Source organism: Primulina tabacum, chromosome 13, assembly GCF_025594145.1.
Source record: "Primulina tabacum isolate GXHZ01 chromosome 13, ASM2559414v2, whole genome shotgun sequence".
In the NCBI taxonomy this organism is placed as follows: Eukaryota; Viridiplantae; Streptophyta; class Magnoliopsida; order Lamiales; family Gesneriaceae; genus Primulina; species Primulina tabacum.
In genome coordinates this window covers 22,534,932-22,562,613 of record NC_134562.1, presented here as the reverse complement: position 1 = coordinate 22,562,613, position 27,682 = coordinate 22,534,932, and the positions used below count along the sequence as shown (strand labels likewise).

At 36.8% G+C, this 27,682-nt stretch overlaps 2 protein-coding genes across 2 annotated transcripts; one reads left to right on the top strand and one right to left on the bottom strand.

Moving 5' to 3' along the window:
- Window positions 1-7,815: 7,815 nt before the first annotated feature.
- Window positions 7,816-8,910, bottom strand: LOC142522988 (inositol-tetrakisphosphate 1-kinase 3-like). Its single transcript, XM_075626615.1, has 4 exons — window positions 8,714-8,910; window positions 8,432-8,537; window positions 8,156-8,334; window positions 7,816-7,931 (listed from the first exon to the last, which is right to left on the bottom strand). Exons 1-4 carry the CDS (start codon window positions 8,844-8,846, stop codon window positions 7,834-7,836), a joined length of 516 nt encoding a protein of 171 aa, XP_075482730.1. The 5' UTR covers window positions 8,847-8,910; the 3' UTR covers window positions 7,816-7,833.
- A 4,904-nt stretch (window positions 8,911-13,814) lies between these two features.
- On the top strand, window positions 13,815-27,636 carry LOC142521918 (uncharacterized). Its single transcript, XM_075625092.1, has 8 exons — window positions 13,815-13,930; window positions 14,344-14,428; window positions 17,854-18,146; window positions 18,278-18,340; window positions 19,089-19,418; window positions 20,571-20,640; window positions 22,136-22,796; window positions 22,831-27,636. Exons 1-7 carry the CDS (start codon window positions 13,815-13,817, stop codon window positions 22,178-22,180), a joined length of 1,002 nt encoding a protein of 333 aa, XP_075481207.1. The 3' UTR covers window positions 22,181-22,796; window positions 22,831-27,636.
- Window positions 27,637-27,682: the final 46 nt, after the last annotated feature.

Here is a 27,682-nt window from a genome sequence, read left to right as displayed (position 1 = left end):
GACACCCTCCTAGCCCCCTCCTAACGGTCTTATTTGTAATTTCAGGCCCAGGGTAATTTTGAAGCCCGTGTCTGGATTAGTGACGCTTGCGTGGATCGGACCCTAAATTTCCCGTGAGTATCAATATATATATATATATATATATATATATATATATATATATATATATTTCTTCGTTGTTGATTACTTCCTCTCTTTTTCATGGAGTTCGAGCACCTGAAAATCACAATGATGAAATCAATGAAACTAAGGCCTCACATTTTTACATTCATAGAGAAGAGATTTATGGCTGATATAGCAGTGGAGAAAAAAAATATTAGAATACATAGATATATTAGACTGAAAAATAAATGTTGTCAAAAAATTATTATAGGTTGAGAACTCAAATATTTCCAATGTTAGATACAACAAATAAAGATTAATTTACCTAGGCATTTCAATCCCTCACGTACGGTAACTGTATTGCAGTAATTTGCTTTAGCCAGCAAGTCTCTAAATGTGATAAGGTTCTCCATTTTTACCAGGTTTACGACAACAGGGCTGCATGAGCAGCTAAAGTCAAAGTTTTTAGCCGCAGTGCAGCAATCTGGTGTCTGACCTAAAGATGGCGCCACCGGAACCACACAAAGACTGACGATATCGAGAGCATTTTGAGCTGTCGTCGCGGAACATGCTGGATCTCCTATCGCCGCCATGGTGGTCGGCACCTGCTTGCAGACAAAAACAAATGCTAAGCCCACTGTCAGTACTGCCAAAATCATATTTTTGCGTGATTTTAATCCAAATTTATTGTCCATTTTTCTCTTATTCTTTTCCTTTCCTATCAATAAGATCTCCTTTGTGAAATTGGAGAAGCAAGTCGTGTGTCTATATATAGGAGGAAGAATCGATATATGTCCTTTTCTGTACCATACATTCTAATCATGTGAAATATTTTAAAAGATGATCGATAAGGATATTTTTTTTTTATTAATTTTTTAATAATATTGAGATATTAAAATAGAGAGTTTTATCTTTTTAAACTAATAAAATTTTCTTTAATATTGATGTTTATGTGTAGATATTATATCATTGTTCAAAAAAATTTATTCCCCAATAAAATTTTTGTTTCCATATTTGTGTAAGACTATATACAAAGAATAAACTCTAGAGCATTGGAAGTATACAAAGAAATTGTTATTGCCGCCGCGGGTGTGGTTTTTAGTGTAGAATGAAAACAGTGAGACGCCGCAAGAAGAGCAAAGAATTACATAAGTGAAGATTTTGTGTTATCGACTCACGCTGTTTGTGTGTTGCCGTGAAGTGTAAGAGACAGTCGAACACAACACTCCTGTAAAGTGTTCGTTGAAGAGATATTTGTGGCTTCGGGTTTCGGCGATACAATTGTTGCATCTATAGTTTTGTTTTTTTTAAATATTTAAGATGTAATTTAGTTCCTTGACTTGTAAAGGAAGACCGATTTTCGTAGTTTCACTAGTATTGGTTTTGTAAACTATTTACGATTTTCTACAGAATATTTTGCCCTGGGACACCGCACAAATAGTTATACTTATACATGATTAATTCTATTTTATTTTAATAATTAAAGATTATTTGTGTGTTTAATTAAAATATTCAGCTGCATGTTGTGGTGTTCCAATATTTGCTATCCGCAAGTGTATGGTGTAAGATTTTAGTACTCGGTAGAGCACAGATGTCGATTCAACATGGAGTGCAATTTAATTAAAAATTAATTACAACAATTAAAATAATCAGAATTTATTTAGAAAATTCACTAGAATATTTGTTTTTAATTATGAACTAAAAATAATGAAAGCGCACAAACATTTTCAAATAAGTGAGAATAAGAATCTAGAAGTACGATTTCCCTTGATCTTCACTATATTAGATTATCATGAACATCAATTTTTATAATTTCAACCCGTTTACTAACCAAAAGTTCTCAATTTACTAATCAAAAGTTCTCAACTATTTATACTCCCTTTTCCAAGTGGTGTATAGAAATCAATTATTTAAATTCAATTTCAATATCCCTATCAAAAATCAAATAATAAATAATTTCAATTGCACAGTTATTCTTTTAATAGATTTGTTGAAGTTATTGGCATTCCGAGCCCTATAAACACCAATGATATATTTTCCTACGGTCCTATTCAAAATCTCATCTCCAGAGTGATAGATCTCAAATAAATATGAAAATTCAATTATTGATCAAGAAATTAGAAACAATAAAATCCAGAAAATATAAGTAAAACAAGAAGAACTTGGCATACAACAATCAATAATTCACAAATAAAGATTCGACCAAGCTAGGTTGTCCTCTAGATTAAAGAAATTATATCTTAACGCAAAACAATAAAACAAATTCACGTTTTCGACATAACTAATAGACTAAAATTAAGTAAGAAGGGAAGATGATTCGAATCAGAATTGCGTCTCCGTCCCCGGTAGATGCGCACTTCATTCTTCATTTTTCGTTCTTCGTTCTCACTCTCTTTTTCGCTCTCTGAATTTTTATTGCGTGATCACGGCTCCTCTTCCCTCTTTTTTTTGTGGCTAGTGTTTAAATTATTGTAAGTGTTTGAATATTTGCAAAAGCCCAAGGAAATCCCATCAAATTCTGCATTTTTCACATGCGCTCGCGGGTGCACAGGATCTCGCGCAGCCACGTGCAGGCTTCTTTTTTCTGCACGCTGCGTGCTCAGGGGCATGGGATTCCCCGCAGCCGCGCGCGTGATAATGTTCATGAATTTTTTTCGTGCTAATGCTTCCTTTGCTTTTTAGTTCGAGCCTTCATTCTTCCAATTCAAAATTTAGTTCCTCATTGGTCACAAGTTATGCGCCTATGCTTGATTCCTGCAGCGACATAAACAACAACAAAAAACACATAAATCTGCTTGATAACTGCACACTTTCATGCCAATTTCCTGGGTAATTTAAGTGCAAAACTTGCACTTACAAAATCCCACCAAACTTAAAGTTTGCTAGTCTCGAGAACATTGTAAAAAATACATTCAATGTTGAAGTTAACAAAATGCAAGCGGTGGAATAGCGTAATCACTATGGCCTCAAATATCACATGTCTGAGGTTTTCATGTTCGATGCATGCACACATTACTTATCAGTTCACGTGTGTGTAGATCACCAATCTCATCTACCCAACCCAGCATATCGATAGACTTAAGCTTCTATTTTACCTCATAGAAACATAGAATGTTTAACTCAAGTTTCAAACTATCATCCACAGAAATAATTATCTACGCACACAGATCACCAGGAATTTGGTTAAACATTTGGTTCAAAAGATATTTAGGAAAATCATACCAAAGTGTAACGTGATGTCATGAGATATGTATGTGTAAATGGTAAAATTCCATATTCTTTGACAATGCTTTTGAAGTGTCTATAGGCTTAACTTTAACTACTCTTCTCCACTAGTATATTGGATATGCGTGACTCAGTTAATAGGTCTTGTAAGCTTATATCGTTAGGCTACGGCTCACGACTTCAATGAAGGTATGGAAATCAAAGATAAGATAAAACAAACAAACAAATAATTTTTTTCCAACAACTCTTCCATCTTTCGTATTCCACTTTTAATTGATTTTTTTCATTATTTTTCTTTTCATCTCCTGTCACTTTCTTTTCTCATGTTCACCATCTCCACACCATACATTCTTCCTTTTATATTTGTATTTCGTCTCAAAGAGTGTTAAATCAAGTTCTAGATTACCATTCATTCACTAATCAACTTGTACAAACAGACCATGTGCTTCAAAATAATGATATGACGTTTTTTTGTTGAATAAATTCAATTGCACATATCTTTTTTGACATGCTCAAATGGATTCAAATGATATGTTATAACAATATAAACAAGCTCAAAGAAACTCAATGAATCCCTAGATCACTTCTGTGCTTGTAACATTTTTTTCATAACAAAAAAAATCACAAAAAGTCTCAAAATTATGTCGTCTATTCGGTAATACATAGTATGCAATAAATTTTATCTCTTTATCAGGTGTATCAATGATCATGGCGAAAGTGTATAAATGGTTGTAAACTTTTAAGAATTTGTACACAAGCACCATGACTCAACCATTTGTCATTGGCCTACTAGACATTGATTAATAATTTTTTTATCATAAATTAGACTAATTGATTGAAAGAATTCAAGTAGCAGGAATGAAAGCCCTCCAAACTTAAAACATGCATTGTCCTTGATGTATGTAAAAATAAAAAATTAGGACAATTCATACTAGTGGCTACGAGCGTCAGTACTTGTCGTTATCATCATTTGCTTTCATCGTTGGGGTATTCCGCTCATCGCACAGATCTGATCATTAAAATATTATTAGCTTAAACGATGTTAAAACATGTGACTAAAAAAATTATAGATAAAATTAATAAGTAACTAAAATAAAATTGTAGAAAAATAAAATTTCTTGGGTTGCCTCCCATGCAGCGCTTTTTTTTAAGTCATCAGCCTGACTTTTCTTCCTGTTTAAGGTGGATCATGTGATCTCTTGGATGACTTGATTACCACCCTCTGACCTTCAAACTCCATACTCAGCCTTCCTTGCATCACATCAATGATGGCTCCAGCAGCAGCCAAGAATGTCGTCCTAGAATTACAAGAACATTCTGACTGTTCTCCATGTCAAGCACAACGACATCTGCTAAAAGCCTCAGTTTATTGATATGGGGTTCAACATCTTCCACAAAACCCAACGGTACCTTGACAGATTTATCTGCCAACTGTTAAATCAGTTTTGTGGGTTTCATCTTGCTCAGTCCAAGTTTCTTATAAAAATAACTTGACATTACATTCACGCTCGCCCCTGAATCACAAATATCTTTTCCAACCATTTGGCTCCCTATTGCACATGGTACAACAAATTTCCTGGGGTCTTGCAGCTTCTGTTGAATATTTCTTTGTATCTCCTCATCGTCTCCTTCGGTAAGTGTCACTTCCTCCAGATCTGCAGACTGAATGTTAATTTATTGGTTCTTGAAATCTTAAAGACCATTTTTGTTTTGAAATTCAGGATTCAACTGTATAAATATGTGGGGATATGGAAGTAAGAAAATATCAATGCACTTATTTAAATCGTATCTCTTACTTTTCTTACCTCGGATGCATTTGTTTAGAGTTGACTCTTCCTCCCGGATGGGTCTTTGTGGGATCAACAATTTCCTCTTCTCCATCTACCGTTCCAATCTCTTCATGCTATATGAAAATGCCGTTCACTAATCTCAAATTCGTGTCCGCAATCTTTGGTACTGTTCCTGAAGATTGAGACGTGAGTTGCCTTGTTATCTGCCCAACCTACAACTGAAGGATTTTCATGGAAGCACCAACATTGGTCATGTGTGTCTCTAGGTTGTCAAGAGTAGTATATGTCTGCTCCATCCTCTTTGAAGACTCACTCACAAAAGTAATGACTAAATCATCAAGAGATGGTTTGCCTTCTACCTTTTGTGCATTGACCCTAGAGGATTCAACACATAATTTTCATTGGCATACGAAAAATTTTCATGGTTACGTAGGCTATGATGATATTGATTAGGAGAATAATTACCTCCATAGCCGCCATATCCATGATTATTGACGTAATGTGATGTTTCCATGCTTGGACCTTCTTTTGTAGCTCTAGCTGCTACTTCATATGTATATTGTCCTTTATTCACTGCTGCGAGTTGGGTATTCAGTTCAGAAACTTGTGCAATAAGTGAAGTGATGGCGTCCACTACGTACAACCCGCCCGTCTTCTTCACTCCTGATATCTCACTGAGCCACTGGTAGCTACTGATAATCATCTGCTCAAGCAAATTATATGCTTGGTCTGGAGATTTCGCAAATATTGTACCACCAGCGGCTGCATCAACCGTCGTCCGTGTCTGGCAATTCAACACATTATATAACAACTCAATCTGTACCCAATCTTCGTATCCATGGTTTGGACATCTTCTGAGCAGTTCCTTGTAATGTTCCAAAGTTTCACACAGCTGTTCATATTCATTATGCCTGAAGGTGCTGATCTCAATCTTCAGCTATGCAAACTTGGCAGGTGGGAAGTATTTTGCAAGGAATTTTGTAGCCAATTTCTGCCAAGAAATTATGCTCCCTAGCAACAGTGATTGGAGCCAACCTCTATCTTGATCCCTAAAAAAAATGAAAATAGAAGCAATTTAATAATATCGTCAAGAACATTATTAGATTTTACTGTGTCTGTAATCTCCAGGTCCGTTTTTAATAGAAGCAATTTAATAAAAATGATTGGATCTACAATTGCTGCTCCCCCAAACTTTTTATGCTGAACCATGTCAATCAGTGCTGACTTTAGCTCGAAATTGTTAGCATTTATCGTTTGCGGGCTATGCCAGAGTAGTGGACGTTGATCACCGATTTGAAATGGTCTCTGATAGCACCATAGGAGGGAGTGTGTTTTCGTTCTCTCTGTATTCAGCCATTGATTTTACCTCTTCTCTTCTTGCTTTTCTCAAGGCTCTTGCTGTCTTTTCAATTTCTTGTTCAAAAAGCAACGAGTCGAGGCTTTTAGTTTTTCGCAGAAACTCCAACAGCAGAGAACCGGATAAGTGAATAAATAAATAATATCTAAATTAAAGTTTAGACTAATTCGTAAAGATATTAATATTAAAATTAATTAGAGCTCTCTCCGGCAACGATGCAAAAACTTGTTGCAATATTTGCTACTTGTAAGTGTACGGTGTCAGATTTTAGTACTCGGTAGAGCACGGATGTCGATCCCACATGGAGTGCAAAAAATTAACTACTACAATTAAATAATCAGACTTCATTTAGAAAATTCTCAAAAATGTTTGTTGTTAATTATGAATTAAAATTAATGAAAGCTCGCAAACGTTTTCAAATCAGTGAGAATAAGAATGTAGATGTACGTTTTCACATGGTATTCACTATATTAAATTATCATTGACATCAATATTTATAATTTCAACATGTTTACTAGCCAAGAATTCTCAACTATTTCTACTTTATTTCCCAAATGATGTTTAGGAATCAATTATCTAAAATCAATTTCAATATCTCTATCAAAAATCAAAAAATAAATCATTTCAATTCCACAATAATTCTTTTAATTATGTGTTGGAGTTATTAGCCTTCCGAGCTCTATAAAGACCAACGATATATTTTCTTAGGGTCATATTCAAAATCCTCTCTCCCGAGTGATAGATCTCTAACAAATATGACAATTCAATTATTGATCAAGTAATTGGAAGCAATAAAATCGGAAAAATATAAATAAAATAAGAAGAACTTTGCATATAAAAATCAACAATTCAAAAATAAAGATTCGACCAAGCTACGTCGTCCTCTATATTAAAGAAATTAGTTCATAACGAAAAAACAGTAAAAAAAATTCATGTTTTCCGACATCACTAATAGACTAAAATTAAGTACGAAGAATGGAAGAAGAATCGAATCAGAATCACGTCTCCGTCCCCGATAGACGCGTTCTTTGTTCCTTGGTCTTCGTTCTCGCTATCTTTTCTGCTCTCTGAATTTTTTTTGTTTGATTTCGGCTCCTCCTCTCTTTTCTTCATGGCTAGAGTTTAAATTATTGCAAGTGTGTGAATGGTTACGAAAGACCAAGAATAGCCCGTCAAATTCTGTGTTTTCACCCGCGCACGGGTGCATAGAATCTCGCGCAACAGCTTTCAGGCCTCTCTTTTCTGCGCGCTGCGCATGCAGGGGCGCGGGTTTCCGCGCAAACGCACATGTTACTATTCACGAATTTTTTTTCGTGCTGGATTTTGTCACTTCGCAAATGAATAAAATTGTCGTTCGCATCAATCAATATGGACAGAAATAACAAAGGGCATTGGGAGTACCAGTCGCCGACGTAGTTCCCTGGCCAGTCTCTCAAGTAACGGACCTGGAGGAAGCTCTGATAAAGATGGTAAAGAAAAAGGTGATTATCCTTTCAAATGTCAATGCAACCAAAAAATAATCACCTAACTCAACTCAACAAATGATCAATCATTTGAAAGGGATATTAAATCTTGTTTCATGGGCCGTAAAGGAAGCGCACTCCACCGCACTCACACTAAAATTGTAATTCTACATAGTAGTTTGCACTCAAAAGTCTGTGTCATAAAAAAAACTGCTCACCAGCAATACCAGGATCCAAGTCTGCTTCATCGGCAGATGCAGCAGCACAAGATACTCTTGGAAAGCGATAAACACCCATATTCTTTGATAATTCACGCTTACTGACATCAGGCAAGGAGAAACGCCTGACCACCTTTACTGCTTCCCCAACAATATAAACTTTGAAGAGTACACCTCCTACAAATTTAATAAAAGAGGAGGTGCAACATGGATGAATTTTCTATTGTAAGCATAGGGAAGTTGCTGAACATGAGATTAACAATGGAATCCTACCATGAATTAATGAATTCCTGCAAAACTAGAGGGGGTTCCAACTTCTGGAGAGAGCACTCATCGTAAGCAAGAGACAGCTCATGTGACTTGGCAACCAACGGCTTTGCCACTGAAATATCCATAGACCGATTACAATATAGCAAAATGAGGATAAAATCATGACAAGATCTCCTAAGTCCTGCTCAGTTGCATAAAAGTATATATGGCTGCATACCAGAGAACAGTTCCAAGTTTATCCATCACTATTATGATATTAGAGTTCACGCAAATATCAAAGGAACGTACCAATAGGTAGTCTCAGCCAAGCCTTGTTCACTGCCTCTGGAATAGATGATGGATCTTTCTCGATAACCAACTGTTTAGGAACGCGAACTTTTCCTAAATACAAAATGGAAGTGAAACCTGATGGCACTTGCATCTTACTTTGCTAAATTTGTTAGTTCTGAAAATGTCCATAAACTGGCGCATTAGCACGAATCAGATTTCTTACATGAGGATGATACCTTGATCAATGATGGGAAAGATATTCGCAGTAAAATTCAGAAGAATCATCCATCTTCAAAGATCATTGGAGAAGTACATGGGGACATGCAAACTAGAAGAAATGATAAAGTTGACTACCGAAAAATGATTTGTTTAGTATGCATGAGTTCCGTATACTGTCACGTAACACACTCTTGCTTTGTGTCACATATTGAACCAAAAAATATTTTTGATGCATTAAAAGATGAATTTTGGGTCAATGCTGTGGATGAAGAAATTGATCAGTTTGTCCGCAATGATGCGTGAGATTTAGTTCCAAGACCTGAAAATGTGAATGTAATTTGAACTAAATGGATTTTTAAGAACAAAACTAATGAATCAAATAATGTTATTAGAAACAAGGCACTGTTGGTCGCTCAACAGTACACACAAGTTGAGGGTAGAGTTTGATAAAACTTTTGCATCTGTAGCCTGAATTGAATCCGTATGACTATTGCTTGGGATTGCACGCCATATGAAAATAAAATTGTATAAAATGGATGTGAAGAGTGAGTTTTTAAATTGTATTTTAAATGAAGAAGTTTATGTAAGTCAACCAAAAGGATTTAAGGATCCAACATCACTTGTACAATGTTTACAAGCTGAAGAAGGCATTGTATGGACTGAAACAGGCTCCACGAGCATGGTACGATAGGTTGATAGACTATTTTCTTAACATTGTTTCAAACGAGGTGAGGTTTATAAAACTTCTTTTATTCAAAGGATAAAAGTTAATATTATGATTTGTCAAGTTTATGTGGATGATATAATTTTTGGTACGTCTTTACAAAAGAATCTGGATAATTTTGTTGAATGCATGTCTTCACAATTTGAAATAAGCATGGTAGATGATTTAAGTTTTTTTTCTTTGATTTCAAATTAAACAGTTGTTTGATGGTATCTTTCTGTGCCATCCAAGTATGCAAAAAATTTGGTTCAAAAATTTTCAAATGAGAACACTAAGCATATGAAAACTCCTATGTGGTCTAGTGAAAAGCTATCTAGGATGATTTTGCCAAAGGTGTGGACAACACTCAGTACCGTAGCATCATTGGTAGTCTTCTCTAATTAAGTGCTAGTTGCCCTGATATATTGTTCAGTGTATGTTTATGTACTAGATATCAAGCTAAACCTATGATCACTCATCAAAAGGTTGTCAAGAGAATTCTAAGTTATATTGCATGGAAATTTGATCTAGTTTTGTGGTACACCAAAGAAATAAGTACAAATGTGGTGTGATTTAGTGATGATGTCTGGGCTGGTGACTTAGATGATAAGAAGTGTACAAGTGGAGGTTGTTTCTAACTAGGAAATAAGTGGAGATTGTTTCTACCTAGGAAATAATTTAGTGTCATGGTACACTAGAAAAAAAAATTGTGTGTCTTTATCTACTGCTGAATCTGAATATGTGGAAGCTGGTAGTTGTTGTTCACAACTTATGTGGATGAATCAAATGGTTGAGAATTATGTTTTTCATAGTAAGACCTTGATGATTTACTGTGATAACTCAAGTGCTATTAATATTTCAAAAAATCCAATGCAACACCCTCAAACAATACATATTTTCATTATAGTTTTAATTTGTATTTTAAATGAAGAAGTTTATTTAAGTCAATCAAAAGGATTTAAGGATCCACATCACTTGTACCATGTTTACAAGCTGAGGAAGGTATTGTATGGACCGAAACAGGCTCCACGAGCATGGTACGGTAGGTTGATAGACTATTTTCTTAACATTGCTTGAAACGAGGTAAGGTTGATAAAAATTCATTTATTCAAAGGATAAACTTAATATTATGATTTTTCAAGTTTATGTGGATGATATAATTTTTTATACTTCTTCACAAAAGAATCTGGATAATTTTGTTGAATGCATGTCTTCATAAATTGAAATGAGCATGGTAGGTGAATTAAGTTTTTTTTCTTGGATTTCAAATTAAACAGTTGTTTGATGATATCTTTTTGTGTCAATCCAAGTATGCAAAAAATTTGGTTCAAAAATTTTCAAATGAGAACAATAAGCATATGAAAACTCTCATGGGGTCTAGTGAAAAGCTATCTAGGATGATGTTGCCGAAGGCGTGGAAAACACTCTGTACCGCAGCATCTTTGGTAGTCTTCTCTAATTAGGTGCTAATTGCCGTGATATATTGTTCAGTGTATGTTTATGTACTAGATATCAAGCTAAAACTAGGATCAATCATCAAAAGGTTGTCAAGCGAATTCTAAGATATATTGCATGGACTGTTGATCTAGGTTTGTGGTACACCAAAGAAAGAAATACAAATGTGGTGTGATTTCGTGACGATGTCTGGGCTGGTGACTTAGATGATAAGAAGAGTACAAGTGGAGGTAGTTTCTACCTAGGAAATAAGTGGAGATTATTTCTACTTGGGAAATAATTTAGTGGCATGGTACAGTAGAAAACAAAATTGTGTGTCTTTGTCTACTGCGGAATCTGAATATGTGGAAGCTTATAGTTGTTGTTCACAACCTATGTGGATGAATCAAATGGTTGAGAATTATTGTTTTCATAGTAAGACCTTGATGATTTACTGTGAGAACTCAAGTGCTATTAATATTTCAAAAAATCCAATGCAACACCTTCAAACAAAACATATTGACATTATATATCATTTTATTCAAGATTTGGTTGAGAAATTTATAATTTGAATTGAATTTGTTAGAACTGAGAATCAAATGGATGATATTTTTACAAAACTTTAGATTCGAAAGATTTTCAACCTACAGAAGTCTCTCAGCTTGCATGTAAAATGATCACTCACGTGTGTTGTCGTGGATGTTGCAACACGTGTGACAACACCTTGCATGCATGTTCTTTTGTTGAATAATAGACATATTGCATATATTATTCATACTATTTGGTGTAAAGTATGAACACTGGTGGCTATTTTATGGCGTGCACTTAGTTGGTATTCAAACTTCCAATCAAGTAATGGAGTAGTAGTTCAAGATGTTTGTGTTTTTCATGATCTTGTCCAATGTGAAAATTTTACTTAGAAAATTTGAGGAAAACGGAGAAAAAGAAAAAGATGAGAAATAAAAAATTATATATTTTAGAATAAAATGGATAAAGATAGGTAGAAGAGTCCTATGCATACCATTCTTCTAATGTGAGAGCTATCACTTATAAGTCAACATAGAAAGGGAAAAAGCTACCTAAAAGAGTCCATTGAAGATTGTTATTCCAGTGTGGAAGTTACAATTTTTTAATCAAAAGAAAGTTCATGCAAGTTTGACTCAAAATTGGGAGTGTTTAAAAGAAGTATCGCAAACACCAAATACAAATATAATACAATTTGATCATCGTCTAATACTTCTTTATTTTATAATAATTGAGGCATAATTAGGACATGCACTCTATTTGTCTTGTGAACATTTCTTACTCAGTGGGTTATCAACATTTAACCTATAACATTTTGAAGAAAACCCTTATCTTCTTGATTTTGAATTTTCCTGATATTTAATGGTTAGTGGGTTAAATAAACTCGACGTTAAACCTGGATGTTTTCTTGAAATAAAGATCGCATCGGTTCAGATTTGTTTTGATGAGAGATTAAACTTTGATTGGGGAATTTGGTTTGGTTTGGTTTGTATAAAGTTACCGTTTGAAGTCATAGCTTTTAAATGATTACCATAATTGAACAAATTTACTACTGTTGATTAACTCATCTATCGAATAATAAAATTCTTTTTGTGATAACTGCGATTTCATTCTCTAATTCTATCTCTCAGCTATTCATCTATAATCACTTATCTTTTATCTTAAATTACAGGAAGTGGGTACGATCCCTTTGATATCCGCAATGAGATGGCAGAGAGTTTGGGTGTTCCACCAGTGTGACAACACTACCCACAGAAACACCGACTGTTGAGAGCTTCCAATAGGTTGTTGTCGAAGAGGATCCTATTCCAATTGAAACCATTGCCCCTGGAGAACCAAGCAATGCAATCGAACTTGACAACCCACAAGATCACGAGGCGTAGAGTAGAGTTTTTCCTCCTCATCCACCTCTAAGAAGATCAAAGAGACAAGCAGGGTATCCCTGACTTTGTCCCATCCAAGAAATTGAAAGGGTCGTCCTCCTCCGCATACCATTTGGATCCCGATTTATCTTTTGGAGATGACTCGAATGATGAGTATTTTCAGTTATTCGCACGAACAAAACCTGGTTTTTCTATGAAGAACACAACATCTTTGACTGCTACTGTTCAACATCTTCTAAAGTAGAACCAAAGGTTGTTCCAAGACCTAGTGATCCTGTTTATTCTACTGACGATGAACAATCCTTGGCTGAGTTTCTTGCTTGCTTAAAAGAAGAAAATGGTGCAAAAAAATTACCTCTGATGATAAGGAGCCCAATGAGGAGATGCTACAAGAATTTGATGACAATCATCCTAACCCTTCTGACAGTTCCTCTTCTGAATCTAATTTTGAGTATAAGGAAAATACTGATGATCATGAGTCAGAAGTTAATGATGTTGTAGAAAGTGAGTCTGTTGATGACTTTGCTGATGCTACTGTCGATGTTGAGGCCGATGTTATCAACACCGAAGATAATATTGACTTTGTGGACTATGATGTGAAACGAACGAATGAAGTAATAGCGACCAGCGAGCTATTGCTTGCCTTTGCCCCGCCTGAGAAAGAAAGAATACATTCCTCACGTCTGCACAGGCCTATGGGCTTTAGCAAGCCCCTTTCCAGTTCTCCACTAAGTTTTACTCTGAAGTTTCTTTAGCTTTGTGGCCACTGTAAATCAGTAGATAATTTATTGAACAAAAAATATTGATGTGGAGGTATGGACAACAAAATCTGACTGTTTTCTTCGAAAAATGAGGAATGTTGGCTATTGTAAGCTCTGCGACTACATATTATGCCAGAAGATATGTTCTGGAATTTTACTCCAATCTCCTGTCCAGTGCTAGAGATGAAATATCAGTGAAGTTTGGCAGGGTGTATGTCCATGACAGGATTTTATATTTTAATCCTGAAGTCATAAATGTCTTCTAAAACACCCCTGCTGGAGAAAAAGACGAGGAAGTCACCTGATTTCAATGTCAATACAGATGTTCTCACTGGAGGTATAACAAAGATGTTTCCAGATCATCCCAAATGGATGTCTGAAGCAAATTTAACTTCATTGTATTATGTTTTGCACGAGACCGCAATAAAAACTGGACTCCCTCTACCAACACTACGGTGGTTATTAAACCTCAGGCCATTGTTCTCTACATGATTTGTACTGGTAGTATCACTTTCAATTTTGGCCAGATAGTATTCAATAATGTTTTGAAGCTTACATATGGAGGCTTCAAATCAACCAATCTATATTTTCCCTCTTTGATCTATGAAATTTTTGAATCCCAAGGATTTTCAAGCATATTGATGAAGAACTGTCTGATGCGGGTGAACAACTGAAGATTGTACCTGCATATTTCAATGGAAACAGAAAGGTTGATCTTTCCTAGTTTGAGCTTAGTGTTGCCTAGGATGTTGGCAACATTTGTGCTTCAGCATTTGGAATCAAACCATTTGAAGCTAAATCTGTTTCGGGGGAAAACCTTCTAAGTAGGTTATGTTCTCTACCTCTCATATTCAAGCTCAAATAGATTTTATCCGATAACAAATTCAGACTGCACGAGAGGTCATGGAGTTCTATTAAGCCCAAGTGGCCGAGTATGAGTTGTTGTTGGAAGTTTGTGTCATTCCTTAGCTGAACAAAAAAAGGGAGTAGAAGCCGAAGCCGAAGCTGCTGCTGATGCAAAAATGGATTGAGTCTGATGTTGATCTTGATGATGATCATGATACTACTGGACATACTCCGTAGTTTATTTGATCATGATCAAGATAATGTTGGAGAAGCTCCTTAGTTTTTTTTGATTTTTCTATCTATGAGTTTTTAGCCCTATAAGATCATTTATCATGTTCTGTTTATAAAATTTCTGAATGTACTGGTTTACGTGTTACAACACCTATTTAACAACGCTGCACTCATATGTCTAAATTCAGGGGGAGAAAACTATCTAACTTAGAGGGAGTTATTACACGGAGGAGATAATGTATATCCGGAAGATAGTATTATTTTTGAATGTTTTGTCAATAAACCCAAAAATAGTAAAAAGATCCCAAAATGGGGAGATTGAATGAAATACCTTATTCCTTAATTAATTTTTCCTTGTTGTTAATATTGGGATATTAAAATATTAGTTTTTCCTTTCTAGACTAATAAAATTTTCTTTAATATTGATGTTTATCTCTAGATATTATACCATTATTAAAAAAAAGTTTATTCCCTAATGAAATTTTTATTTCCATATTTGTGTAGGATTATATACAAGGAATAAACTCTAGGATATAGGAATTAAGTATATAAAAATGGGATCATTGCTCTTGTGGGTTTTGTTTTTAGAGTCGAAGGAGAGTAGTGAAACACCGTAGGATGAACAAAAAATTACATCAATGAAGATTTTGCTTGATCGAATCACGAAGTTTGTAGTGTTGCCATGAAGTGTTGGAGATACTCGAAGATAACACTCATGTAAAGTGTTGGTTGAAGAATTATTTGTGGCTCCAGGTTTTTGCGATACAATTGTTGCATCTATGGCTTTGTTTTTGTTTATTTATGATGCAATTTATTTCATTTACATGTTAAGAAATAACGTTTTTCGTAATTTTTCTAATATTGGTTTTGTAAACTATTTACGATTTTCTAGTAAATATTTTGTCTCAAAGCACTGTACAAGTAGTTATACTTGTGGATGATCAATTATGTCTTATTTTATTCATAAAGTTTATTTATGTCTTTAATTAATATATTTCACGACATGCTGTGGATATGTGTTACGACACCTGCATACAATACTTAAAATCTGATACACACATTTTCAATATTTTCCATACTTTTATATTAATTAACTCTTTCAATGATCGTGTATTAGAGATTAAAGCTGTTAAACTTAATAAAATAATCAAATTTTTTTATGCCTAACAACATGTATTTTCCAGTAAAGTCAACTGTTCTTATCACAAATGACTTGTAATTTTTATCAGAAAAATATGATTGATTTTTTTTTTAAAAAAAAGTGTACATTGACCCACTACCACTCACGTGAAACATTTAAATGATTATCCAATAATATAAGCTATGTTTAAGCCTACAACTGTACAACTAAACAGTATTTCAAACTATAGTTTTTTCACAACTTGACATCTTTTTCACGAGAACTCTAGTGAGATTTTTTCATGAAATAAGTTTGTATATCTGACCTGATCAATAGAAAGTAATGTTATTTTTAAAATATTTTTTTTTTGTAAATATAGAGCACGAGACCGTCTCACGATAGACTTACTCAAATTTTCATAACGCACTCTCTAATTTAAATGTTCCTATTCTAGCGGCCCTTATGGAAACTGTTACAAAAATATTTAAAAAACTATCATTAGTTTCAAAAAATTTAGCATATGCATGAGCCTGACAAACGTGAAGCCCTAAAACTTATGATTTTTAGAGATTAGTATCCCGAATTTTAAGGGATTTGTCGAGTTTTGATATTCTTTATTAAGATATTTTTCCTTTTCCCATAATGCGGTGGGATTATTACGCTATCACCTAAAATCAAACCAAGTCGTGATTTAGATTTAGGTCATTACATCACAAATCGACCCCGATTTCAGGCGAGGTAATTAGGCCCAAAATTTTGCAGGCCCCAAAATTTGTGTTTAGTCGTAGTGGTAGTTCGTTTTATTCTATTTGCAGCCCTGAAGTGCTCATATCTGGGGAACAAAACAAATTTAGGTCGAAACTTTAATTTTTTTTAGGAAGCCCATTATATTTCTATTTGATGGGATTGTTCATATTATATTTGTGTTTAATGAGATTACCGCTTGATTTTAAAAAATAAGTGTTTCTTAATTCCACTGACCAGAAGTCTAGAAAAAATAATAGAAGTTATGTGATAGTTAAAAAGGATTTTTTATTCTTGAAATAATTAGGATTATAGCATTTAGTATATTATAATATATTAATATATATTTAAATTAATTAAACTAAAACTGTACATATCATATTTATTTCGTATAATTTAACACATAATATTTTATTTTTCTAAATATTCATATTTTCCTTTTATTTATTTAATAATTTAAATTTTTAATTGTAATATAGTAAAAATAATCCCTAAAATCTCAATGTCTTATATATATAGAGCTAATTTAAATGATGATCGCATAATTCATAAAGTTTAATACAAATTTTGATGTATTTTTAATACTTCTTTAGGAATAATTACAAAAAATGCCATCTATACATTTGTCTGGCTCTACAAAAAGGAAAAACATTGACACTTTGAAAATTTGGTTAATGTATTTTTAAAAAATTATTTAGAGAATTTTTTTATGTTGTTTGATTTTATTACATATATTTTAAATATTACATATTATTACATATATTTTAAATATTACATATTATTATAAAAAAATTAACATTATTCATTGGTGAGAGATTCAACTTTTTGAATTCGACTCATGCCTCAAGATTGTCAGCTACAACATGTGGCAGATTGTTTCTACTTTTTTTTTTTGAGATGTTAAATGTATATAGTAGGGGTGAGTAAAATAGAACCGAAAAACTATTTAAACCGCAAATTTTGGTTTAATTTCAAAATTTGGATTAAAACAATCCGAATCATAATGGGCAAAATTGATATTAAACGATAGACTTTGCTAAAAAAATAAAATTAATGTTTATTTAATTTTTTGTTGCGTTTTGCAGTTAGTATTATGAATAAATTATTCAATCAACATATCTTCTTAATACTTAAAGCTTGCTATTGCACTAGGGGGCCAGTTTCTTTCCGGTTCTCGGTGATGCCAAATACAGGTGTCTATTACAAGACACAGCTTAGGAGACCCAAAACCACGTGTGCAGTTTTCTACTCTCCACCTCATCCTTGACATCCCCCGGTTACACAAGCTTTATGCATTTCCTCATTTTTCCCCTCCCCCTTCTCCCTCTTTCGTTGGATTTTGGCTTCCCCCACTTCAGTTACCAGCAGCCAAACTCTTCTCCTCTACAATTTTTGTCTGCTTCCTACTTTCACCAACTCCAAGTTATCGCCGCTGCTCTCTCTTCTCTCGGCTTCTGCGAGCTGGTGGGGTTCTTACGCCTCTTCGGTATGCTTTTTTTCCCCTCTGTCTTGTGCGCCTTCTTTTCACCGCTACGGCTCCTTCGGGCGGCCACCTTCTTCTTCCTTCTGTACCCTTGTTTACTTGGCTCTCTCTGACATACTTCTTCTCCTTCTCAGGTTGTCTTCGCCTCCGTCTCTCCCGCCTTGCAGCACGCAGAGCCCTACAAAAATTTTTATCAGGTGTGTTGCTGGTGTCTTGCCTCTTCTTTCGGTTTCTCGATTACAAGGCTGCTGCGTTCCTTTCTTTTTTACACTGTTGACAAGCTTTTCCTTTGGTCTTTCTGCACCCATGTTTCCCTGATTCTCCCCCCCTATACTCTTTTGTTCGAGCCTCAATACTTTGGCTCCACATGGCTGCCTCACATAGCCACTTCGTTAATGGTTTGCTTGCTTCTTTTCCCTCTTCTTCCTTCATAATTTTTTAATACAATGCTTCTTCACATTTTTTTAAACTGTCGGCTGTATCTAGCTTGTTCAGTTCGATTGCTTATTGGTGTTATGCGCACTGACGTATAAAAGCTCGACTTCAATGGGAATTTTTCAAAATCGATATACCCCCCTATACAACATAGAGTTGGTTTTCTTGCTCCTACTCCCTGTTTTCCCTTCATTTCCTTTTTAACGAAATGTTTATTTATATTCTGTGAAATCGCCAACTGCCCTCATCATATTCATTTCTTATACTTAGTGGAGTCACGTAAACTGTTATATAATTGCTTGCCTGTAATGGGGATTTCCAAAACTGATTCAACCCTCTACAGACCCTAACAAAGTTGTTACTGTATTTTCCGGAATAAAATCTCAAGGGCCAGAACCCTCAACACATTACTCCAACAACCAACACTTAATGGAATTAAGGGAAGTTGACTATCATGGCGTATTCTGAATAAAAGGTCTCTCATGTCTTTCATAATCAATCCAAATGCAGAAGAAGAAAGAGATCCCTACAGAATTCCAACAAGCAAAATATGCGAATGGCATTGTATTGGCTTTTCCAAGGATGTCAACCAGGAGATTCCTTGGTGTTTCATTATTCTGGCCATGGTTCAAGGCAAAGGAACTACAATGGAGATGAAGTTGATGGATATGATGAAACCTTGTGTCCTCTTGACTTTGAAACACAGGGTATGATTGTAGATGATGAGATTAATACATCTATTGTGAGACCTCTACCTCACGGTGTTAAGCTTCATGCAATAATAGATGCGTGTCATAGCGGAACAGTTCTTGATTTACCGTTTCTATGCCGGATGAATAGGTAGGCTTAAAACACCTTTTATTTATATTTTCAAGAGTGACATAATCCTGTGTTTTTATCATGTCTGATTAGCAGTAGGTGGTGTAGTTTTTGGAATCACAACTGGTATCTCATAAAATTTTAAGAATAAATGGTGCCAAAGTGAGATATAACATGATACTGATTGTCGTCTGCCAAATATGTTAGAAAACTGTGGTGCTTAAGTTTCCAATAAATTCAATTCTCTTTCAATGTTATCTATGTTTGTTTTACCCTCATTTTCCTCTCTACAGACAGCAACTAATCATCCCCATGTTTAGCTTTAGATATAATACTGCATGGGGTCATGGGTTTTAATTCTCAATCTATTATGTGGCCAAGCCCATTATTTCTCTAGATTAGGCTACTGACACAGGAACCACTAAAGTGGGAAAACAAACTGTGGGCACTTAGTTCCTAGACCTGGAATGTTTTCGGTGTTTTATATAAATGGGATCAATGGAATAAGTATGCTAATCGAGGTTGAATTAGGTTGTTCTTCAGTCACTTACATGGTAGGGTAATGTTATGTTCTCGTTGATCTTGTTTGGTATCCGTTAGTTACTCATGTCAATTGAGCTGCACCGTATAGTAATCCATTCAGTTATTCGGTAGCTGTTTTCTGTATAAAACTGAACCTTGGTAATGACCAGTCTGTTCCTCACTTTCACAAGTTAGTCATCCAAGAAAAAGCATGTTTGAAGAAAATATCAATGCCTTCACCACTTAAGGTGATGAGGTTCTATGATCAGTGTTACAGTGACCATCTCATTATTATTTATGAATCATTCTTTTTGAAGGGTCATTACCATGACATAAAATGGAAGTTATCTGTTGTTTGATCAAAATGTCAAGCAATGGTGTTAAGCTTCTAAACTTTAAGAAAGATGTTTGGAGGCTGTTGTTTCCATTGATTTATAGAATAAGGATTCTGGAAACTTTTCGATTGCTTTCATGGTGGGATTTAATCATGTAGACTCAAAATAATGATGACACTCATATCCTTGAGAAGTAGTACTAAATTGTCATGTGGGTATGTCTGTCATTAGTATTCCTCTCTTGGTAGTTGTGCCAAAAGAATGAATTTCTTTTTGCTGTATTAAATATTATGGTTTGCTACTTATATCAAAACAGGAGTGGCCAATATGCATGGGAGGACCATCGTACTCGATCAGGTGTGTGGAAAGGAACAAATGGTGGTGAGGTAATTTCTTTTAGTGGTTGTGATAAATGATGATGATCAAACATTAGCTGATACCTCTGTAAGTTAAGAATGTTGATAGTAACATTAAGATATTATGTTATGAAACAAGAAACTTGTTAAGGTATTATTTTCCTTCTATTTTTCGATTAGGCTCTATCAAAAATCACTTCAACAGGTGCCATGACCTTCTGTTTTATAGGGATCTTATTTTCCACAAAATACGAGTTCTTCTTGGCTTTGGAATGTAAAATTTTCTTCTCTGCTCTTATGTTATTGAAGAATTTTGTCATTTTTCTTGACTATTGAACTATGGAGTTAAAGTGACTTTACAGACCAAAATTTGTGGGCTGTGTTACACGAAAGGTCGTTTCTGGTGAATTTTTTATGCAGTATCTGAATTTTTTTGCGATCAGCTATTTACTCCTTGGTTGTGGTGAATACTGATTTTATATGTTTCCACGTCACATTTCCATGAATTTCCTGTCTGTATTGTGTTTGTGATTAAGATACTAGATAATGGTTCATTAATCTCTGCTGGTTGCTGCTTGTTAACACTAACGATAGCATGCCCAGATATTTGAAACATGGTGATTTATAATATTTGAGAAATAGGATAACGGTTGCAGAATCCTTCGCCATAAAAAAAAAATTGTTTTTGATCTAGATTTGTTAGTTTGAAGTTCTTGTATTATAGGGGTGAGACAAAATTTGAATTACATGTTTTCTTGGGTTGATTTTGGGCTTCTTCCACTCCCGCCGTTTTCAAATCGTGTACTGTGACACTTATTTTACTCCTTGTAAACACCAATATCTTCTTTTGATTATTTGCATTTCACTATTTTTAAAAGAAAATAATTCCCACACACTAATTGTAAATGGATTGGAAGACCCTCTTTTCACTCGGAATTAGTCTATGTACTTGCATTAGCGTTTTGTGGCCTTTTACGCAGTTGGTACACACTTTGATCATTTCTATCTCTAAATGTGAGGACATGATCGGCTGTCTTACTCAACACTATGAAAATATGATGTAAGAAATGGAATTTTCTGGACATAAATGAAAAGAATTTTGGGGAAAAAAATGAAATTGCACGGACTTGAATAAATAAATCCCCTTTAAATGTTTGATCTTGAACCATTTGCTGTTTCATGGAATTAAATATACAAGTCGGCCAGTATATTAGCATACCTGATCGGTGAGGTCATTTCCTGATAAATTTTAGACACGACATCGATTTGATTGCTTCTTTGCTAAGGTAAGTAGTAGATATATTTTATATAGAAACCCATTTTTTTTATTCATTCCAGTGTATATGTTTCAGAAGAGCCTGGACATGTAAATCATTTGGATAATAACATATTTAAGAAATTACAATCAAAGAAATTTTAAAAGTACACACAATATGAGTACCTTAGTCATTTTCGCATGTTTTGGGCTTTTCTGTGTTATATCTCATTTGAGGTCGAAGCTTCTTTTGCTGCCTGCATTGACTAGGTGCTCAGCCGTAGCGGCTGGAATATGCGCTTTATGTGTGGTTGAAGTGCTTGCCTGAGATTCAGGCATGGGTATGCTGGTCAGCAACTCTTTTTGAACATGTGAAGGCAAGCTCTTTTCCTCTGCACTGCGTGACAGTGACGATGATTCATCTGATGGAAGACAAGCTATGACGGTATTTCGCACGAATATTCTCCCTCTTGTTTCATTCCTTGATGTCCTAACTTGGAAAAGAAATTGACAATCTTTGAATTTTTCATTAACGGAGTTGGGACTAAAATCTCTTCCTTGTTTTAGATGAGGAAAATAAATGTTAAAAGGATGTATGCGTCATTTATTGAATTGAAATGTTCGCAACTGAATATACCTCTTGGGCTGCTTCAATGAGCTCTTCGCCTGTCATTCTGTCATAACCAATTCCGCAGACCAAGCAACACATAAGCGGCCGAAAGATCTGGTTTACAAGAGACACACGCACGGCCGATTTAAACCCAAATATTTGGATCTTTTTTTTTTAGTTGTTTGATTTGTTTTCGATAGGATTTGGTATTTAGGATTGGGTTGTTATCTTTTCAAATTTTGGATATGGTTGGTAGTTATCTCTAGGGTTGGGAGCTAGGACTCTTTTGTATTTATACCCATTCAAGGTTGAACAAGGGAAGTAAGAATTTTCCAGCATAAACAAGTACTAAGAGATCGCGAAGTTCTCTCTATCGAGCCTCACCCGTATTCTTATAATTGGTTGTCAAAGGAAGGAAATCTAATAAAACAACTTGGAATCTGGATTCCAAGGTTTCAGTTAGTAAGCGACCCGTTACACGATTAGTTACAAGGGAACACGACAAAGTGGTATCAGAGCAGGGTGTAATGGGTGATTCGGCCATTTCGAAACAACTGGATGCATTCATGAAAATGTACATAGAGGACAAGAAGGCACAGGACCTGATTCAGCAAGGATTTCGGAAACAACTGGAAGAGCTTTCCCTCTCCTTGGCGGCGGTTCAAACAAAATCCCTGCAAAATAATGATGTTGACAGTAACGTGAGGGGCTCAAACGATCCTCGACGCGGCGGACCCGAGAGGGGAGAAAATTTTTTCGGCGGACAGCGCTATACACGGCTAGACCTTCCCCGATATGATGGGCTTGCTGATCCACTCGGGTGTCTCACCCACTGTGAATTTCTCTTCCGACATCAGAACACACCGATCCACGACCGAGTAGGGATCGCAGCATTTCATTTGGAGGGGGATGCGCAATTATGGTTCCTAAAGGTAGAAGAGAACAGCCCCAACATGACGTGGAATGAATTCAAGGAGCAATGCCACTTACGTTTCGGCCCAATCCTACGCTGCACTAAATTGGGAGAACTCTCTAAATTGAGACAGACGAGTTCCGTGGAAGACTACCAGAAAAAATTCGAACAATTAATGGCAAGGACGACCAACCTATCACAAGATCAGCTAGTGGAACTTTTCATTAGCGGACTACAAGAGGGTATTGCAGCAGAGGTCCTCATCCATCTTCCGCTGGACTTACCCAGAGCAATGCGCCTCGCACGATTATATGACGTACGTTCCGTTGCGCGTTCCTCCCATCCTACAAACCATATTCGCCGTAATGCTGCCCAGCAATCAACAGGTCCGTTTATCCGGCGACTAAATCGCGCCGAAATGGAAGAACGCAAGGCGAAAGGATTGTGTTATAATTGCGATGAATTATATCTTCCAGGGCATCGCTGTAAGAAGTTGTTCTGGATAGAAGCCGTGGATGATGCAATACAGAACGATGGCCAAAATACCCCTACTGATGAAGAAGAGCCAGCGGTTTCAATTCATGCTTTAACAGGTACACAGGGGGCACAAACCATGCAAATCAAGGGCTCGATCTCACGTAATTCACTCCTTGTCTTAATTGATTCGGGCAGCACACATTGCTTCCTGGATAAATCATTAGCTCAGAGTCTAGGGCTCTCAATGGAACCCAAAGCTACTCTTCGGGTCTTGGTGGCAAATGGGCGACGAATTCCTTGTGCAGGAGTTTGTCATAACGTGGTTTTACGATTGGGAGAGTATAAATTCTGCATTGATTTTGTTATTATTCCCTTGGGAGGTTTTGGGGCGATCCTAGAGGTCAATTGGCTCAAACTGTTGGGTTCCATCCAATGGGACTTCGCCAAAATGTGTGCAGTTTATGTCTCATGGGCAGAAGGTTACTCTACAAGGAAACATCACGGACCACCCTAGATCAAGTGGCCACCTCGCTGCCATACAATTACAGAAGGGCAGGGATCAAGAGCTACACGACCTCCTCCTAGGATTTTCAACAGTCCTTGCGGAGCCTTCGGGCCTACCACCCCTCCGCAACTTCAGTCACAAGATCATTCTAGAACACGGGACGAGCCCATTGCTGTCCGCCCATATCGTTATGCACACTCCCAGAAGGATGAGATAGAGAGGCAATGTACCGAGATGCTGTCCAAGGGGTTTATTCGACACAGTACATCTCCGTTCTCCTCACCAGTCATCCTAGTTCCTAAAGCCGATAAAACTTGGAGGTTTTGTGTCGACTACCGGGATCTAAACGCAAAAACAGTCAAGGACAAGTTTCCTATACCCATCATCGAGGAATTATTGGATGAGCTATTTGGTGCTTCCTTCTTTACAAAACTAGATCTAAGCGCAGGCTATCACCAATTTCGCATGGATCCCGGAAGCATTCCCCTGACAGCATTCCGAACGCACCATGGGCACTACGAATTTGTGGTTATGCCATTCGGCCTCACCAACGCCCCCGCCACATTCAAGGCCCTTATGAACTTTGTGTTCCAAGCGTATCTACGGAAATTCGTTCTCGTCTTTTTTGACGACATTCTGATTTATAGTCCTACATGGGAAAGTCATTTACATCACCTGCATATAGTTCTCACTACGCTGCAGCAACACCAGTTGTTCTTAAAACGCTCCAAGTGTTTCTTTGCTTAACAGGAAGTCGCATACTTGGGCCATGTGATCTCCCAATCAGGGGCTAAGGTTGATATGTCCAAAATCGAGGCCATCGCAGATTGGCCACAACCAACCTCACCAACAGCTTTACGTGGGTTTCTTGGGTTGACGGGATATTATCGTCGTTTTGTCAGAGATTACGGATTGATTGCTGCACCTTGACTGCTCTGCTTCGGAAAAATTCCTTCAAGTGGTCCCCGGATTCTACCACAGCATTTGAGAAACTTAAAAAAGCCCTCACTACGACCCCGGTTCTCACTCTTCCGAATTTTTCCAAGCCCTTTGTCGTTGAATGTGACGCCTCGGACTCGGGTACTGGGGCAGTACTTCAGCAAGGCGGCTGTCCCATTGCTTTTTTCAGTCATTCATTCGCCCAACACCACATAAAATTACCAGCCTACGAGAAGGAGCTAATGGGTTTAACAAGGGCAATCCGTCATTGGCGCTCATATTTTTGGGGCCAACCTTTTGTCGTTCGCACAGACCACTACAGTCTCAAGTACCTACTAGAACAACGGATTGCAACGCCATCCCAACAACGCTGGCTTTGCAAGTTATTGGGGTTTGATTTCACCATCGAATACAAATCTGGGAGTTCTAATACAGTAGCAGACGCCTTGTCACGACGAGATTCTTCCACGATGTGCGTCACAGCTGTCTCCATCCCATCGTGGGATTTTCTAGCTAATATTAAAGCAGAACACGCCCACTCGGACGAAATACAGCAGCTGATTAAGGAAAATACAGGTGCGCAAACGCAGCCCAAGTGGGCTTATGCTGAAGGCATTTTACTGTATAATTCGCGTATATTTTTACCCAAGACGTCCCCATTGATATCGCGAATTCTTGGAGCCCTGCATAATTCATACCATGAAGGGTATCAAAAAACATTTCAGCGAGTGCATCGCGACTTCTATTGGGCAGGTATGCGACGCCAGGTGAAGGACTTTGTGGCCACTTGTTTGGTTTGCCAACGGAATAAAGTTGAACATCTTCAACCGGCGGGACTCCTCCAACCCCTGCCGGTACCTCACCAGATTTGGGCAGATATCTCAATGGATTTTGTGGAGGGCCTCCCTTCTTCACATGGAAAAAGTGTGATCTTCGTTGTGGTGGACCGCTTCTCAAAGTACGCTCATTTTATTGCAATCACTCACCCATATACCGCTGTATCAGTGGCCCGCATATTCTTTGACTATGTGTTTAAACTGCATGGCCTACCCGAATCCATTGTCAGCGATCGGGATGTCACTTTCACTAGCTCATTCTGGAAAGAACTGTTTCGGTTGCAAGGAAACAAACTTTGTTTCAGTTCTTTATACCACCCTCAATCAGATGGACAAACGGAGGCTGTTAACCGAGTTTTGGAAATGTATTTACGTTGTTTTACTAGCGACTACCCGTAGAAGTGGGGGGAATGGCTCGCTTGGGCGGAGTATTGCTACAATACAAGTTTCCTTTCTTCATTGCGTGCCACCCCGTTCGAGGTCATCTATGGGAGACAGCCGCCTGGACTCTTATCGTATTGTCAAGGGGTAGCTCGCCTCGAAGCGGTAGATCAAGCACTGATGTCTCGAGACAGGGTACTCCGGAACATCAGAGACAGGCTACTGCATGCACAAAATCGGATGAAGGTGCAATATGACAATAATCACCGGGAACTACAATTCAATATCAATGATCTGGTCTTGTTAAAACTCCAACCGTATCGCCACTTAAGCCTAGCGGCACGAGCAAACATGAAGTTATCTCCACGTTTCTATGGACCTTTCAAGGTGTTGGAACGTATTGGGTCGGTTGCCTATAAACTCGAGCTCCCTGAGACAACCAAAATGCACCCCGTTTTCCATATTTCATTCTTAAAACCTTTTCGGGGAGCAGAAACATACGAAGCCACGTTACCAGCTCTCCCCTCGGGCGAGCAGCTACTTGCTCCTCAAGCTATCCTCGACCAACGAGTTCACAAGGGGAGAACGGAGTTGTTAATTCACTGGCAAGGGTTGTCACCATCAGAGGCTTCATGGGAAGATGTGACATTATTTTCAGAGCGATTTCCAGCCTTTGTGTTTGCGGACAAACACCAATCTCAGGGGGTGGGTGATGTCATAACCAATTCCGTAGACCAAGCAACACATAAGCGTCCGAAAGATCTGGTTTACAAGAGACACACGCACGGACGATTTAAACCCAAAGATTAGGATCTTTTTTTTTAGCTGTTTGATTTGTTTTCGATAGGATTTGGTATTTAGGATCGGGTTGTTATCTTTCAAATTTTAGATATGGTTGGTAGTTATCTCTAGGGTTGGGAGCTAGGACTCTTTTGTATTTATACCCATTCAAGGTTGAATAAAGGAAGGAAGAATATTCCAGCATAAACAAGTACTAAGAGATCGCGAGGTTCTCTCTATCGAGCCTCACCCGTATTCTTATAATTGGTCGTCAAGGAAGGAAATCTAATAGAACAACTTGGAATCTGGATTCCAAGGTTTCAGTTAGTAAGCGACCCGTTCAGTTACAAGGGAACACGACACATTCCTAATAACA